The 17,626-nt window shown below is 55.5% G+C and overlaps 1 protein-coding gene across 4 annotated transcripts in view; it reads right to left on the bottom strand.

Annotated features, from left to right (window-relative positions):
- Window positions 1-315: 315 nt before the first annotated feature.
- Window positions 316-17,626, bottom strand: part of BTBD9 (BTB domain containing 9) — a 452,784-nt gene continuing 435,473 nt past the window's right edge. For 2 of the 4 annotated variants that reach the window (XM_058663652.1, XM_058663659.1), the window contains 2 exons: window positions 2,516-2,612; window positions 316-1,865 (listed from right to left, as the gene is read on the bottom strand). In XM_058663652.1, the coding sequence (XP_058519635.1) occupies window positions 1,759-1,865; window positions 2,516-2,612 (204 nt within the window). In that variant the 3' untranslated portion in view covers window positions 316-1,758. Of the gene's footprint in view, window positions 1,866-2,205; window positions 2,613-17,626 lie in introns of those variants that run through there. The other 2 variants (XM_058663648.1, XM_004590333.2) reach the window with 1 other exon arrangement.

Here is a 17,626-nt window from a genome sequence, read left to right as displayed (position 1 = left end):
GCTGGAGAGACCGACTGGGAGAAAAGGGGTGAGTTAGGGTCTCCCTTCCCCCTGTCCCATGGGTGCTGTTTGCAAGGAGCCTGCCCGGGGGTGCCTTCCCCTCACAGCTCCCCGTGGGGTCAGTGCGCCATTCCTGTTACCCTCGACTTTAAAACTCAGGGAAGGCCGGTGGGGGGGGGTGCTGTCTGCACAACAGTCTGACAGCCGAGCCGGCTGCCTAACCACTGAGTAATTTCTTGCACAATTCAAAAACTTTTTTTCGCCGAGGAATCAGTCTAACAAACACATCCCACTCTTGCCGAAAATAATTTCTTCCCCCAACTCTTCCAGGAATAAAATATTTTTAATGTCTTTGTCAGGAATCTGCACTTCACTTAATATTAGAAAAGTGACCATTGAAAAGGCTCCCAACAGCCACCTCGGGCTCATGGTGGACGTGACACACCTTGCCTGGGGCCTCCAGGCCCAGGCCTGAATCAGAAAGCCATCTGGGAAAGGTGAGGCAACCAGCAGGACCAGGAACCGCCCAGCCAGGGGCAGGGAGCCTGTGGGGCCGCAGCAGCCCTGGGCGGGACCGTCTCTGGTCCTCCCCTAGCTGTGGTTGCACCCTGTCATCTTCCCCTCCCTTCTACACAGCCAGTAAGAAGGGTGCGTCCTTCAGGGGCCAGGAGAGGAGCGGGGTGGGCAGCTGCACATCCAAAGCCTTCCCAGCAGGCTGGGGCTGGGGGGCACCTGTGCAGTCTTTCATGCGCAGCAGTTCCCAGAGCCTGGGAGGGCAGCTGGGCTATGCACTCGGGAGACACGGGTGCCTGGCATGGTTCCGCATCTCGCCGCCAGCCCACCCACCTTCCCCAGGCCATGGGTCTGGCTCCAGGCTGGGACTCCAGGCTGGGGCTCCCGGACATGTCTAACAAGAAGCCCTGGACAAGCTCGTTCAAGACATTCCACACCGACCTGCCACTCTGGTCCCATGCAAACACCATGTGCTCCTTGCTCCTGCTAACCAGCAGCACCAGCTGGATAAAGCAGAAAGAAGGCTCCCCAACACCAGCAAGCACCCCACACTCTTCACAGGTACCTGCTACCACCCCAAGGGGGCACCCACTCTCCCCTGCACACAGGACACAGGTGGAAGTGCTGAGCGCAGCCTCTTGCTCCCAGCACTCGCTCCCCATCTGTACACCAGTGGGCTCCTGGGTTCGCCCATGGCCCATCGCCCACCGGTGGCCAGTGCCCACCACAGCCGACAGAGATCCCTCAAATCCAGACAGCGAGGAGACACCGCCAACACACTGGCCCTTTCTGGCTGCTCCGCCCACATGTTTACGACCCAAGGAAGCCATTGCTGAGCCCTTTTGGGGCCTTAAACCAGGGCCTGGGAGTCCGTGGTGCATGCCTGGACGCGGGGCCTGGTAGACAAACACTGAGTCAGGGCCAGTGGCACTGAGTGGAAGTGCTCAGAGGAAGGATGTGCCAGATGGAGCCCCAAAGTCAAGCAGGAGCCCCTCCACGGGGTGTGGGAGAAAAGCTCCCTCCACTCCCCGGCTGAGCCCTGGGGGGCTGAGCCACGAGCCCAGGCTGCTTCTGGTCACCAGGAGGGGGGATCCCTGCAAGCCTGGTGGCTAGGGATCCAAGTTAGCAGCTGGCACTGTGACTCTCACCTCCCGAACACCGAGGCTGGGTACCTTAAGGAACGAGGGGTTGGCAACTAAGCAACCACAGACCAATCTGTTCGTGATGTATTTTTGTTCAACTCCCTCAGAGGCCTTTCTTCGTCAGCCCAAAGGCCTTGACGGGCTGCAACTGTGCCTTGTTCCCCAGCCACGCGCCATGGCTCTCAGCTCCTCCCATGGCAGCGCTCAGTGCTGAGGGCGGGAAGCAGCAGAACAGTCAGACGGGACCATGCCAGGTACTCCACTGCTGGAGCATTGCCAAGAAGTCAGGAACCCCTGGGAGCCAACGAGTGCAGAGCAGACTACAGAAACCAAGGCTCAGCCGCTGGGGCTGTGTGTTCCCTAACATAAACCATCGGCGGAAGCCCATTTCCTAACGGGTCCTACCAGGGGGAGGGGGGCAAGGTCTTCCCTGTGCACAGGTGTCCCTTGGGGCTGCACGGCCTGTCTCTGACTTGCGTCTGTTCCCCTGGCTGGGGAATGCAGAGGCAGGGATTTAATGGTGGGGCCTCATGAAGACTGAAGACCGATTTTCTCCCCAAGGAGACCAGCCTGATGTGAACAAACCGAGGAGAACAAAGCACGCCCTTTCTGTCCTTGGAGAAAAACCTGTTCCATGTCCCTGGATGCATTGGGTCTGCTCCTCCCTGGGAGTGGGGGGAGCAGGTTGGGAGGTGGAGCTGGTCAGCAAAGACCCCCACCCAGGGAGGAGGCCAGTGCCTGCGGGCGGCACCACTGCCTCCTTTACTGATGCTGCCGGTTGGGTGAGTGGGAGTTGCCCGGGCTGGGGGGCAACGAACTGCCACTGGGGGCCCGCAGGGCATGGGGGTCGAGCTGCTGACCGGCTGGGTTGCTGTCTCCTGTCCCTGGTTCCTCACTGCTCTCCTCCTTCTGGCTGCTCTGCTGCTCCGGACACTCAAAGTGGACGCAGTGGAACACCTGGGGGAGAGAAGGAGAAGACCATGAGGGGAGGACCCGTGTGCGATCCCTAGGCCATCCAGCTTTGGGGCCACCCCCGGGATCAGAGGAAGTCCTTCACATGGCCACCCACTAGTCCCGACAGACCCTAGAGGCAGTGCATTCCACTGGTGGGCACAAAGCAAATGACCCCGCCCCACGGACTCCTACAAAACATGCTCACAGGACACAGAACTGCCCCTTGCTTGTTCATGTCTGCCTCCTGGGTTCTTTTTCCACAGTGCCTCACTGGATTCTTGCATCTGGCACTACGCAGAGCCGTGGGTGTACTAAAGCAGGCTACACTGGGCATGTTGAACAGAGTGAATGGCACAGTATGCAGACATCGTGGTGAGCTGTCACATATAAGGGCCAGCTGGGCATCACTCAGGAGAGGACCTGCACTTGTCCCCTGACGTAGAACTTGCCCTGGTCCTGCAAGTGCCACAACATACCCTGCCAGGCAGCCAAGTCAAGACAACCCTCAGTCACAGTGCTCAGTGCAGCCTGAACAAACACCCACAGCTTAGAGCAGCTGTGGCCACGTGGCTGAGGGGCTTGGTGGACAAGGGCGAGACAGGGCCTTGACCTTGAGACCACAGCACATGGTCAAGGTGGGACTGGAGAGCCACACACACAGTGTGCACAGGAGCTGCAGTAGCGGCTGCAGTGCAGGGTCAGAGGTGAGCAGTGAGGGACGCTGGCTGGCCTGCTCTCCTGGCTGTCAGCCCATCATGTCCCCCAGCGGGCCATTCTGCAGGTGCCGGCCCTGAGCCCCATCTTCGGCAGTGGGGCCTCAGCCTGAGCCACACAGGTGGACAACCCAAGAAGCAGGCTGCCATTTTTGAGGGAATGGACTTTTCAGAGAATCCAATCTCCAATGTTCTAGAAACTGCTTTAAACTCACAGCCGCCAGCCCTCCTTCAGTGCTGCCTGGGCACACAGACCTCACGCACAGTGGCTGCTGGCACTTAAATGCTCGCACAGTGATGGGGGAGGGTTTAGATATGACATGGAATTTTGTCCCGACTTGTGAAGCCATCAGCAGGCTGCAGTGGCTTGGAACTGAGGCCAACTCCTGCTCCAGTTCACTTCCAGGGCCCGGCAGCCTACTTGGTGGGGGCTAGAACGCACATGACCACCCACCCGTGCTATCAGCTTCCACTCCCAGGAGCCTTTCCTCCTGTTCCCTCGGTGAAGGCTTCTTCCTAAGTCACTTCACCTTCAACTTTGGGTGAAATGCTTTTTCCACAACTCGGGCCATACTTTTCCCCAAACTCTGCAGCACCGAGGAGGGGTGGAGCCCTGACAGAGCTCTTCCTGCAGCTGCCAGCAGTGAGGCCACTGGGGAGGTGAGTGTGCGGGGAGCCTGAGGGGAAGTGGGGGGCCGGCACAGTGATGGGACAGGAACTGAGGCGGGGGATGGGTACCACCTAAGACAGGGTCTTGCGGCTGCAGACAAAGGCAGGAGGGCAGCTGGCACACAGCATGCTGGAGAAGCACCCACAGAGCCCAGGCTCTCACAGGGCTGCCACAGCCCACAGCATTCTTTCTGCTCTCCACTGCTACATCAGTCAAGGCCTGGATTATAGGGATGCAGCCTGCCAAGCTTGTTGGGTCAGAGTGCGAGTACAAGAGTTGCATGTGTGGAATGGGCTCAAGTGATGAGTTGGGAAAGGCCTGAGGGTGTGCAGTGTGGAGAGCAGGAACAGCAGACCACAGGGCACCTGCAGGCCAGGCCTCGGGGCTGGTTTTCCTGGTGACCACACTGCCTTTCCTGATACGGGACCTGCCGGCAAGTGAGGAACCAATGAACACTGCACCTGCCTATCCTTGGGGAGGGACCCACATAGTTGGAGGGTCAGGGCTGGCTGGATAACCCCTACTCTGCGGTGAGGACTGGATGGGGAGGCAGGGCTGAGGTTGTGAGACTGAGGGGGCGGAGGGTGGCTGCTCCTTTCAGGGGGGCACTGTCCTCCCCAGCAAACTCAGTTGCAGTGTGCACCTGCGTGTGTACACACACATACGAACACACAGTACACCACATACAATGTGCACATGCAGGCACATATGCCACACATGCCCTTGAACTGCAAAGTCAGGTTCATGGAGAAGACAGATGAAGTATCAACTGTGGGAGCACACTGAAAATACAGACTGTGGCCCTCTCTTCCTGCAGTACCATCTGCCCACATTCAACTCATTCACTTCCCACTGCTTCACATCTCACACAACAAAGTCTAGCTCGAACACTGACTCGGGCCATACACTCAGCAGGGCTGCATTCTGCGTCCTGGCAATAACTGTGTCCTCTTGGGGCTAATTCCTCTCCTTGAAGCTCAGGTGCTTGGCCACTGTCCCCACATGGCACCTCTTGGAGACCCTCTCTGCTGTGCCTGCTGGGTGCCAGTGCCACTTCTCTCCGTTTCCTTTCTTCTCGAGGCGTACCTGCAGGCACCTGCCCGTCAATACCAGCAGGGAGGGGCTGGCTGGCCTGGGCTAGAGATTGCACCGAGCACTTCCCCTCAGGAGGCACCCCGGAACCCACCCTCCTCCTCCATTTAGCATTCCTAATGCTTCTGAAGCAGCAGGACCATCTCAGGGAGGTGAGGGCTGTTGGGGAGGGGGACACACTCTTGGTTCCTCTTATCTCGCAGGAACCCCTCTTATTCAGCACCTGGGCAGGCTCTGGCGGAAAGTGCTCCCTGTCCTACGCCCACTGCTCCAGCACCTTGTCACCCAGCAAACAGCCCCTTCCCTTTGTACAACCCAGCTGGCCCCAGCTGCCTTCTGAGAGGGAACAAGGCTGTCATGTGGCCTGGGTGTTCGCGATGCTGGCTCCCCAGTCACTGTGTGCACTGCTCTCCATGCCCGACTCCCTCCCGGGGCTGCTGCTCAGAGCCCAGACACTGACTTGCACTGTCCCCCTTCTTATTATCTCTTCTCAAACTCTCCTCCTTGCCTTCTGTGCCTGCCAACTTCAGGTAAGGCCTTCTCCCACCAGAGCCTTCAATGCACCTGCCGCCCAAGGCCTGCCCCTCCTCGCCTCTGTCAGTTCCTATCTGACTCAAGGATCAAGGCTTGCTCATCCTTTCCCGCTTGCGGCCTTGCACAAGAATAAACAAATCAATACAAAGCCTGGGCTGAGAAGCAACCCAGCTCTGAGTGGCTCTTGCTGTGGGTGCCTTCTCCAGGACTCACCTCTTTCCTGGGGAAGGGTCCCACACACGGTTGCCAAGGTGGCACTTGGCTCAGCGCTGGTCTCTAGGGAGAGCCCCACCCCAGGTCCATGGCCTGACTCCAGCTGATTCCAATACACAGGAGACAATGTCACTGCTAGAGACTGTGAAGGCTTTAAGGAAAAGCCTTCCAACGTGGTGGGGAGGGGTGCCTTGGGGTAAGCAAGGGCTGAGCCCATGGTGAGTGCTGCAGTGGGGCAGACCAAGGGCAGCAGGGGTCAGGGCTGGCAGAAAGGCTCTGTCCAGGGGGCAGAAGGCAGGACGCGTGTGCCTCCAGCCCCCCTTGGGAGGTCCTGATCCCCTTGAAAGCACAACATCCACATGCAACTAGGAGCCCTGGTCCTGCAGGAGGGGGTCTAGGGAGCCAGGAGACATTTCTGGGTGACCAGACACATTGGTAGGACAGGCAGCCAAGCAAGGGAGGGTCTGAGGACCCAGGCTTGAGGAGCTGGGAACAGGGGCAGCAGAGGCAGGACCAACCTGTCCTGGCAGCAAGGGCAGCAGAGGGCAGAAGGTAGCAATTTGCAGACACAGGGCACTTCAGCGCAGTGCTGGCCTGGCCAGTTGGGTGCTGCTGCTCCTCACCTTGACGTACCTGGGCTTTGTACCCATATCCGGCTCCTGCTAATGCTCACCCCGAGAGGCCTTGAGGATAGCCCAGGCAGTTGGAGCTCTGCCACCCACATAGCAGATCTGGAATCTCCTGGCTCCCAGCTTTGGCCTAAATTAGCCCAGCCCTTCCACTGCGGGTACTCAAGGAAGTAAGCAGCAGGTGGGAACTGCCTTAAAAGTTAAAAATCCAAAGCACTAATGTTTCTTAAATCAACAAATATTAGAAAAGCAATATACATTCATGGTGATAAATTAAAATAATGCAAGTATTTAAAGAAAGTAGGGGCTAGCACTATGGCAAAGCTGCCCCCTCTGGCACTGGCACCCCATATGGGCACAAATTCATGTCCTGGCTGCTTCACTTCCCATGCAGTTCCCTGTCTGTGGCCTGGGAAAGCAGTAGAGGATGGCCTAAGTTCCTGCGCCACAACGCTCACGTGGGAGATCTGGACAAAGCTCCTAACTCCTGGCTTTGGATCAGCTCAGCTCTGACCACTGCAGCCATTTGGGGAGTGAACGAGCAGACAGAAGATCTCTTCCTGTCTTGTTCTTTCTCTATTTTTTTTCAAGTCAATACATAAACCTTTATACAAAAAAAAAAAAAAAAAAGAATAATAAGAAGAAAGGAAGCAAGCAGACGGCAACAGGGCCTTATACTATGGAATCCCCGCATTTTTTTAGGATATGTGCTGCTGAAGCGAGCTAGACCATGGAATCCCAAGGTAACACCTGGCACTCTGGAATAACTAGCAAGAAATAACTTTCAAAGGAAGAAGCCATCAGGATTTAGTCATTGACCTGGGAAGGCTGATTGATAAAGGAAAGAAAAGGGGTCCCGGAAGCCCTGAGGATCCTCTGACAGCAGAGGCCAGCAGGCTGTGGTGTTGCAGGAGGCAGCAGCAGTGGTCCTGGGGGCCCAGAACGGCCGGAGTTGGAGGTGGAGGGTGTAAACACACCAAAGATTCTGCAACACTTTTGCTCTTCTGTGTCTTCCATCTTTACGGCTGCAGTGGGCACAGGCTCTGCCTGGTGCATCTCGCATGGCAACTGCTGCCAGGGTGTCACACGTGGGGTGGGTGCACGCACCCCCATGCCAGGACGTGCAGGTGCTGTTCTGCACATGGGGGATTGGGGCAGGGCAGCTCTGAGACTGGGCCTTCCTCACCACCTCAACGCACCTGCCTCCCACACATGTAAGCTTAAACAGCGCATGATCCGCAGTTCCCCAGAACTGGGTGAAGAACTGATTCTTCCTGGAAGGGAACTTAGGGAGGACAGAGAGGGGAGGGAGTCCACACAGGAGGCCCTGGAGGAAGGAATAAAGGAGCACTTCCGGGTCAAGGGCCATCCCCTGTATGTTGGTCTTGCCTCTTCCATCTTTCACCTGCTCCAGCCCCGTACCCTCAACCCGGTGGGACAGTGTGTCCGGTTCAGCATCAGTCACCCTGGACCCACCAACCTGAACCAAGCACAAGCTGACATGGGCCAGTTTCTGGACACTGCAGGCATTAAGAAATACCATGCGTTCACATCTCACCATCATCCTCTTGTACAAGGCTGGGGTTTCTCCCTCAGGGAGCCAGGGAAGAGTCAGATGTGCCTGAGGGCCACGTGGACATCCAGGGTCAGGGCTCTGCTGTCAGGAGCCGGGCAACAGTGAGCCAGGTGAGGGGAGCTCAGCTCCTTCACTGTGGCCAGGCCAGCTGGGCACATGGCTGAGGCCACCACACCTCTGCTCCTTTCGTAAATGTGCTGGCTAGAGGAGGTGCCACCAGTGTGGGGAAGCTGTCACTGCCAAGGAGGGGATGGGCAACTAAGAATGGGCCTCCACCTGTCCCACAACAGCCCTGAGTGCCACAGCCCATTTCTCCTTTCCCACAGCACCTGTGGGCCTATCTGCAGGTGCACCAGCCCAGCCCTGGATTTAAGCTCATGTGATTCGATTTCTTTCCTACGATGCTTCCCGAGACTGCAGTACCCTCTTGGTAGAGATGTGACCAAAAGTGAATGAGGCATACAGGGCAGTCGCACTACTGATTTATGCAAAACCATTACTACGGTCTCCGCATCATTTTCCCTTCCCTTCTCGGCAATCATGTATCCCATTAGCCTGTTTGATTGCCGCTGCTCACAAAGGGGCACCTTCGCTGAACCGTCTTCAATGGCCTCTGGATCTATCCCCGGAGAGGAGCTGGCTAATTTGGAATGTAGTCGTGTGTAGGAATCCTACACAGCCCCAGTCACAGTCCCCGTGTCCTTTTCCGTGGCTGCTGTTTACGGTCACGCTGTCTTGCCTCCCTGGGAGCCGTAATTCTCCACACAGCGGCGATGGTCTCAGCTGCTCTGTCCTCCGTGAGCCCGGGGCGGGTGGACACGGTGGCGGGCTCAGCTCTGGCCTGGCCACTGGCTGCTGCTGCTCACAGCAAGGATTCCCCAGGTACTACCTGCTCAACATTTTCTTTAAGGTTTTTACAAGCACAAGCCTCTGCTAATTTTCCCAAGCTGGCTAAGGAACCCTTGTGAACTATAGCAGAAATTGAGTAAACTTAATAAGCACTGCTCAATGACTTTATCTTGCGTTCCCAGTTTCTCCTGAGTAATTTTCACAGAGTGCTGTCATGCTAACCAATACAAACAGGATTTGCGATCTAAACTTCCAGCTTACACCTGCAGGACAACGGAGCTTTACAAACACGGCGCTTTCTTCTCTGAGATACCTGCATGGGACGGATGCAGAGCTGCGGCTGCTGGCTGAGGCTTCCCTGCAGACCTCGTGTCCCACCACCCCTTCAGCGGCTGACACAGGAGCACCACACATCCACCCGGTTCCCGGCAGCATCATCTGACCCTAGCCATGGTCACCAGTAGGGTCTCTCTTTGGCTTGTCTTGGAGACAAGTTAGCTGCCCGTCTACTGACCACAGAATTTTGTGGCATTGCTCCTTTAAGAAGGAACGCTGGTGCACCCTACAGAACCTCCTTTTGTGAAGTTTGATTGTACATATGTGTTTTGAACAGCCCAACACACGGTTTTTCAGTTAAAGAGCTGTTCTGAAATTGTGAGCCACATTCTGTGGAACTGCTGAGGGGCGATGGGACACTGTCATTCGCTCTGCACGGGCACACGTCCCTCTGAGAGGCACGCAAATTTCTGAGTGAAAGTGTGCACCTGTGGCAACAGCTTGTTAACTTTCCAGTGGCACTTTCCCCATTTCTACACAGGCCTCAGCGCCCACAGAAAACTGGAACTGCACTGCTTAAGGTTCAGGGAAAAGAACCTTCCAGGCAGCCCTGGAATTTCCACTCATTGCCTTCACCGAGGACATCCCCGAGTGCTGGGGAGAGTCATACTCCTGGTGTTAATTTATGTCGTTACAGAATGACAGGATATCTTGCAGGTTTTGTTTAAACTAAGAAGCAAACAAATCCAAAGGGAGTATCTTTGAATCTCCCCACCTGGTGGTTGTGGCCTCAATGTCACCGCCCACTGGACACGTGCTGAACAGCCTGGCAGTAGCCCAGCTGCCCAGGCTTGCCCTGGTGGGGTCTTCACTTGGGGGCTCCAGCTGCACCCACACTTCTGACCCCCTCCCATCTGCTGGCTCAGCAGCTGAAGCCCATGTTTTCATTCATCTCACTGCTGGTGCTCAGGGCGCTCAGCTGCCCAGGGTCTGTGGGCCCTTCCTGGGCGCAGGTGGATGCACCATTACTGTGCTGACAGCAGGCAGGACTGGGCAGTGTGTAAACGCATGCTGGGTGCTCAGTGCTGGGTTGCTTTCCCTCACTTTTCTAATAAAATCTTTTACATTTAGGCAAAGACGCCTATAAAAGATCTTTTCTCATAATTATGCAACAAAACAAACACTTTTATAGCTTTTTTCCTCTGTCTCACTGGGAAGGGACTTCTCAAATTTAGGTCAGTCTCATTTCAAACAGCAGAATCCTGAGAGAAGGAAGGTGAATGACTTGAGGTCATACAGTGGGTCGGAGGTGAGGTCAGCACAGGGTGCTGGCTCCCGTGCCAGACCCACCTCCTTCTCCCTCACGCATGGCTCCGTCACCCCCCTGCCTCACGTGTATGGACACCTGCTTCCATACCCCCTCCTCTTAGGTGCCTGGCTTTGATTGCTCCCTGCCCGTGTAACTCTCCAATCTACAACTTGGTCCAGACTGCTCACACTCACCACCCCTCCTGCGTCGCACCTTTTCCTGCAGCGAAATGTTTCCAGACTTTCAGAAGCAACTCGGGTCTCCGCCCTCCCCAGCACGGAGTCCCTGGCCTGGGTGCCACCCCCAGTTCTCCTCCATTCTCCAGCGCCAGACTGTCATGAGTTACTCCAGTGAGCCAATCCCACACCCAAATTCTGCCCCTGGTCTGATCTGTGGAAAGGCTGGGTGATGGGGACACCAAGATGCTCCAATACAGCCTCGGAGCACTGCCCTCGGGATCCGCAGTGCCAGGGGGACCCAGCCAGCCTCCTGCAGGATCACCATGTGAACACCCAGGTGCCAGCAACTGCTCCACCTGACCGTCCCTGTGCCCCGCCCAGCCCTGAACCGCTGTATAGCACTCAGGGCTACTGCTGTTCCCGTGCAGACAGGTTTTTCAAGCACATCCCTGGCCAGGGGGCCCTGACAGACCTGCAGGTCAGCTCTCTCCAGCACAAGTGGAGTCGGATGGCTGGAAGTGTCTCTCCTGCAGATGGGAGCTCTCATAGGTGCACCGCCCCCAGCCCCCACTGCCGCTGCTGCTCCATCCACCTGGAGCCTTCTCCCCTGTTCTGCTCCAGGGCTGTGGGCTTCCTCCCTGCTGCTGACCCACTGGGACTTCCAGCCTCAGGGGCTTGCATATGACTGCACAGAAGGGTCTCAAGATTTCTGTGTGGTTCCTCTGGAGGAGGCTGCTAGGCAAGTCCTCAGGGAGCCAAACAGGGCCATCAGACTGGAGCAGAGTTGGGGGGAGAGGAGGCCAGAGGACAAGAGCAGGTCATTACTGCCAGGTTGCAAGGAGCATTTATTTAGTTGTGGCTGGTTTTTTTTTTTTTTCTTCCTTAACAGTCTGCTTCCTTTTTTTTTTTTTTTCACTAGAGCCTCATGTTGCTATGGGAACAAGGATGGCATTGGGAGCCCAGAGCCACTCGCGGGCTTGACAGAAGCCTGTAAATAAATTCCGCCTCGCTCCATGTTCTGAGCCAAGTGGCCCTGGAGGGCAGCTCAAGCAGCCACTTGCAGACTTTCTGTCCTGCTGGTGCTGGCGCGGACAGACCCGCCCATGACAAGCTTAAAGGCTGATAACCCTCCTGTCACGGCTAGAGGCCGGCCAGCAGAGTCCTCTGCCAGCTCCGCCACTGCAAGGCGGGCGATACTGGATCCATTTCACAGATGAGGAAGATGCCCTCCTCCCCACAGCTGGCCCTGTGTCTGTTCATCCTAGCTGCACAACTCCCCTGCCGTGCACAGGGCACAGCCACTGCAATGCCACCCAGTGCTCTTTCAGGGGGAGGATAAGGTCTACCAGGGAACCACCACCCCCTTAAAGGAGGACCTGCCTCAGCTCACCCACTCTATCTAGCAGGGGCTGGTGCACAGAGTGGGCCCACCTGCTCATGAGGGTGCCAACTGAGAACTCTGGGAGCCTGGGGCGGAGCTGGGCTTACTGTCACGTGTACACTATGTCCTAGGTCCCTCTGGGATGGTCAGCAGCCTAAAGGCTAAGGGCAGGACTGCCTGGACTCTAATCCCACTGTGGCCACTCCAGAGCAGGGTGACCGTGCACAGACCAGCCAGCATCTGTCAGCTTTGCTTTTCTCAAACTGCACATCAAAAGGCTCATGAAATAGAAAAGCTCACTTTGCGGAATAACCACACCGTGAGCATCCACTTAAACACTGCCGGGCCAAACTGCCGCGCTCCCTCCTCCTGCCTCCCTACCCCCGCCCTGAGAAAGCCACAGTTTGGGCTTCAAGGGGGTTCACCTCCTTGCCACTCTTCCTGGTAGTGTCACCACTCATGTACACACAAACATGACCACTTCACTTCCCTGACCATGAGGTTTACTGGAAAGGGGCCCTACTGCAGGTGCCATGTGCATTCTTTGGGTTCTGGCTCCCGGCCATCAGCTAGTGGGTCATGGTCTACCGTGTGATGCATGGTCAGCTGAGGATGGACAAGCACTGCGGTCTCCTTGGGTTTAGAATGAACAGCATGGGCACCCTCAATCTTTCATTCTAAACTCACAGTAGAGTCTCTGCAGAAAGTACATGGGGTTGTGTGTGTGTACGTGTGTGTGCATGGAGACTCTCAGTGACAGGTATGTGCCGAGCTCGGCCGTAGTAAATCATGCCAAACTGCCCTTCAGCAAGCCAGTGTCGGCTCTCCTGCCACTGGACGAGAACTGCTTGCTGCTGTACAGGTTGCTGGTCTTAGCACCGAGTCTCCTTATGCTTAGGATGTGCAGGAGACAATCTGTTTCTCCTAGGAGGAGCTATGTGATACACACAGATGGCTGGGGACAGGGTCTGGCATGTGGCAAGTGCTCAGCTAAGCACTAGCTGCCATTACTGTGATTTATAACAAGTATGTTTACTATCAGGGTCCTGAGCTAGAAGACAGAGCTGCCTGGCACACATTCTTTCCCACAGATACTCTGGCTTCTGAGCTAAGAAAATCCTCAATGTGAGTATGGAAGCATTATGCAGGAATGCCACAGTGTCTTGGTAACAGCAAGCTGGTTTCCTCAGTCTCTCTATTCCTCTAGCAGACAGACTGCCTGGGAGAAGGAAAGATGATGTGCAGATCAAATCACTCGCTCGTTCGTTGATTTACTCTGCGATTCCACACGCCAGTGTCGCGCTGAGTGTGGGCACAGACTGGAACACAGCCCCTCTCCCGTCTCAGCTGAGATCCAATCAGTGCAACCGAGCCCCGAGGGCCACCTGCGGCTCGTCAATACCATGCCCAGTTTCTGTTATTGACATGGCAGCGGCTTTCATGTAGGTTCTGGGTGGTGGGCAAGGCAGGAGTCCTGCCTTCTGCATTGCAATTTGCATGTCCTATCGTCTTTCTCGGGCAGCAGGGTGCCCCCCTCAAAACTGCTCCCAAACCTTGTCTTATGCTCAGGTCGTTATAAGAACCTTAAGCACTGATGTTCACAGGTCCACAGACTCCATCTCGTTAGCCCCAACTGGATTTAAGGATGCAGGGGGGCCTCTGTTAGTGTGTGAAGATAAATAATGAAAAGGAAATGAAGGGGTTGGTGAGAGATCCCTGACAGACTCTGCATCACGTGGTTCGCTGCAGGCCCCGCGGCTCCTGTGACGCTGCCGACAGGGTTCTCTGACACATGAGCCAGCACAAGGAGACCAAAGTCAGCCTCCCAAGAGGTTCAAAGTCAATCCACAGCAGAGAGAGATGGCCGGCCACCGGGCCTGCGCACAGGTTGGCTGGGTTGGCAACTGAGATCCCACGGAATGGAGAGAAAATGGCCAAGAAGGACCTTTCTGGCCACAGGCCGTTGGGCAGCCCGATGAAGGAAGACAGGTGAAGGGGAAGGTAGATGTTCTAAAGGACAACTGGCGTGTGTCTGCCATCTAGTGCCAAGCGGGGAGGAAGACAAAGGAAATCCTGCCAGCGAGCAGAGGGCATGGGGGAGCAGTCAAGGGCAGTGGAGAGCTATGTGAGAGCCAGGCCAGGCTTGGGGGAGGGGACAGAGCCAAGAGAGCAGGGCAGTGAGGACAAAAACACACAGGGCAGACAGGAGAACTTGAGGAGGTGCGATCAATGTTCAGGACAATGCCGAGCGCACCGTGGCAGGAGGCCACAGGAGGGAGTGGCACAATCTCCAGCAGGTGAGTCTCGGGGAAACCCACTGACAGGAGTCCTCACTATAGCTAAGGAGTGGAATTCATCGTGGCAGTGCTCCCCATGGAAGATGAGAGACACATGCTGGCAGCAGGCACACACTGCCCAGAGAAGAGGGATGCAGTACAGCAACAACGTGGAAGTGTGCTGGGACAGGTGATGGAGAAATCTGAGCCTCCACAGATGGCCAGCTGCTGTCACCTGCCAGCCAACCTGACTGGCAGGGAAGCAGGGAGAAGGAGCCGGCAGCAGGCCCTCAGAGCCTCCGGGAGCAGACAGGCTGGCCGACGGGTGCAATACAAACACATATCCGGGGGTGAGACAGACATCCCTGCCAGCCCCAGCTCCGAGCCGCTGTCACTCCCCATCAGCCCTGGCTATTCCTGCAGCAGTCTGGTGCGTCAGGGCCAGGGCAGTTTCCACGGCCATCATCTCACTGGGCTGCTGGCTCTGCAAAGATATTCAGATCTCTCAACAGCCAGCAGTGCTGAGCACTTTCACGCTATTCTGGCCACCGCCCAGGTTTTGCTTTCACAGTGCAACTGCTTTCTCTTCTGAAGGCTCTCTGGCTTGCAGGAGCCCCTAGGAGTTGTGCTTCCTACCATGGCCTGCCTGGCCAGCCTTCTCTTGAGGGGGGCAGTGTCTACAGAGAACAAGCCCACCAGGCAAGGTGGCAAAAGACTGATTCATCATGTTTCCCTTTCTTACACAATAGATGACCCAGTGCTCTATGCTAAAAGCCAATCCCCTCTACTCTTCTGCAAATTAGCACCACCCCTGAGTTCACAAACATCACACAGCCCAAATGGACCAGAGACCTGGGCCTCACTAACACAGAGGCTACTGTTTTGGGCTGAATGTTTGTATCCCCTCGAATGTACATGGAAACTGCAGTCCCCGCAGGAGGGCATCAGAGGGTGGGGCATTGGGAAGCACGCAGGTCAGATGATGTCACCAGGGCAGAGCTCCCACAATGGGCTCCTCCCCACAACGGACGTCGCTAGGGTAGAGCCGTCTTTCTCAGAAGACAAAGCACTGGACTTCCTGGCTCTGAGCACACCAAAGCATACTGTGGGCGCACACACCAGAGAGGGGGTGCTCATTACGAACCTACCCCCAAGGGCACCCCAGTCCTGGGCTCCCAGCCTTCGGAACTGAGATCACCCATCTGTCATTCTGGCCCTAACCCGCTGAGGAAACTGCTACAGCAAGCAGCTACAGGCAAGCAGCCCTGCCCTCTGCGGCTCTCCTGAGACTTCCTGGCCCCACGCCACCCACCCCATGAAGAGGACAGCACCTTGAGTCTGAACCCTCCCTGTTCTCCACAGCTGCCTCACCAGTAGTCCTACCCAAGCAGCCCAGCTTGACCTCGTCCGCTGGCACACATCACCCTTGCACAGCAGCTGACATGCACTGTGAGCAGCGCCATCACCTCTTCCAGGGCTGTCCCTGAGCCCAGCAGGCCACAGGAAAGAACATTTGTTTTGAGAGTTTCTACACTCGGGGTGCCTAGCAGAAGTCAACTCTATTGTGCCTCTTGTGTGTGCTGAAAACACAGCTCAAGCGTTTGCCTTGTGAGTTCATGACTTATTTGATAATGTGAAATGTTTCCTAGTTGGCAACACTACGTGGAGGGTTTTCTTTCCTGGTCAGCAGCACAGCTAAGTGCTGTCCAGCCAAGTGAGGCTGCTCACTATGTAACAGTGCCTATGTGCCTACCGAGCCTGGCTGGGCCCTGTGAGGTATGCTGGGCACGGAAGGCGGGTTCACAGCGCAACTCCAGAGCTCTGTACAGGGACTCATTCTTCACTGAGAACAGCTCTGAGATAAAGCATCTCGGGTCACAGAGGGGACAGGGCCAGGGCTGGGCATGGGCCTGGCAAGAGACTCTGTTTGGAATTACTCTCACTTCCCAACCTTGACTGACAGAGTTCTGTTTGGGAATTAAAGGAAACTGTACAGGAAACAAGGACTACAAATCAAAGACATTTAATTTTGACATGTTACTATGTAAAGATAAACTTCAATGATCTTCAAATATAGTAAGTAATACACACATACTTAATGTAGTGTAGATGGTAAGAAAAACAGAAACATTTAAAAAATACGATGGCTTGGGGATTGAATACATATTAAAATGCAAATTCAAACTTACTTATATGTCATAAAAATAAGAAAAAGTGGTTTTATGTACTAATGCTCAGAATTCTTGAATTCTGCTTTAGAAAGCCCCAGCTGGTTCACTTTGGTAATTTTTAGGTTTGCTCTGAAATTCAGAGGTGAACTTTGTATTTGTTTTTTATTTCCTCTCTGCAAGAAACACACCGTGGGTGTGGGTCATTTTTATTCTAAATAAACATAAAGACAAAATAAATATAAATTATCACAACAGTTTCACACTAAAAAATGCTTTTTTGGAGTCCCAAGAAATATCTTGGTGCGCTCTGGGAGAATTCTAGTTCCAGGGCCAGCCTCCAATGTGTGCAGCCCTGTGTTCTGGAAGGAGGACAAAGGCTTTCTCTTGTCTCCAGTCTTTTGATCTGTCAGTCTTTGACTTTCTACTTATTGCTGTGTCCCCTTAGGCATGGCGATATCCTCGGGCCAGCACAGCCCCTGCACAAGTCCAGGGCCCTGTCCTGTGACTGACACTTGGGATTCACACCCGGCATAGGCCCTCCCGACAAGCCTGCCAGGGCCCCTTGCTGGGGGTGGGCTGACACGGTGTGACCAAGCAGGGCCTAGGTATCAAGGGTTAGGCAGTGGCTGACTGAGAATCCATCAGGAGTCAGGTCTGTGTGCATGGAGACTGCGGCCCTGGGACAGGTGCCAGCGGCTAGGGGCTTTCCTTCCCATACCATGTTCAGGATATCAAGGTGGCATGACAACAATCACATCCTAAGCTCAGGGCTCCGGGGGTACCCAGATGAGCTCAGTACTGAACAAAGCTATACAGGACTGAGAACAGGCAGCGAAGGCCACCCAACTCCTACTGCTTTCACGTGTTTGCCTCTTGAGTGGCCCTCAGAGCAGCCAATAGACACAGCCGACTGCACACGAGCCAGAGGCTCACACACAGACCTTGGTGACAGCATGGCCCTGAAACCTCAAGAAACCACTGCCATACACAAGGGAAGAGGACCCTGGGGACCCAGAGCCAAGGGGCAGGTGTTTGACCTCCCAAGGTTTCTGTGGTTCTGCAAAGGCCTCAGAATACACCAGGCCCTGCGAGTCGGCTTTCATTTGCCCGGGAGGAGACATCCAGACATGATAATGATATCCCCACTGT

This window comes from Ochotona princeps, chromosome 1 (genome assembly GCF_030435755.1).
Source record: "Ochotona princeps isolate mOchPri1 chromosome 1, mOchPri1.hap1, whole genome shotgun sequence".
NCBI classification, from domain to species: Eukaryota; Metazoa; Chordata; class Mammalia; order Lagomorpha; family Ochotonidae; genus Ochotona; species Ochotona princeps.
This window is presented reverse-complemented; position numbering and strand designations above follow the sequence as displayed.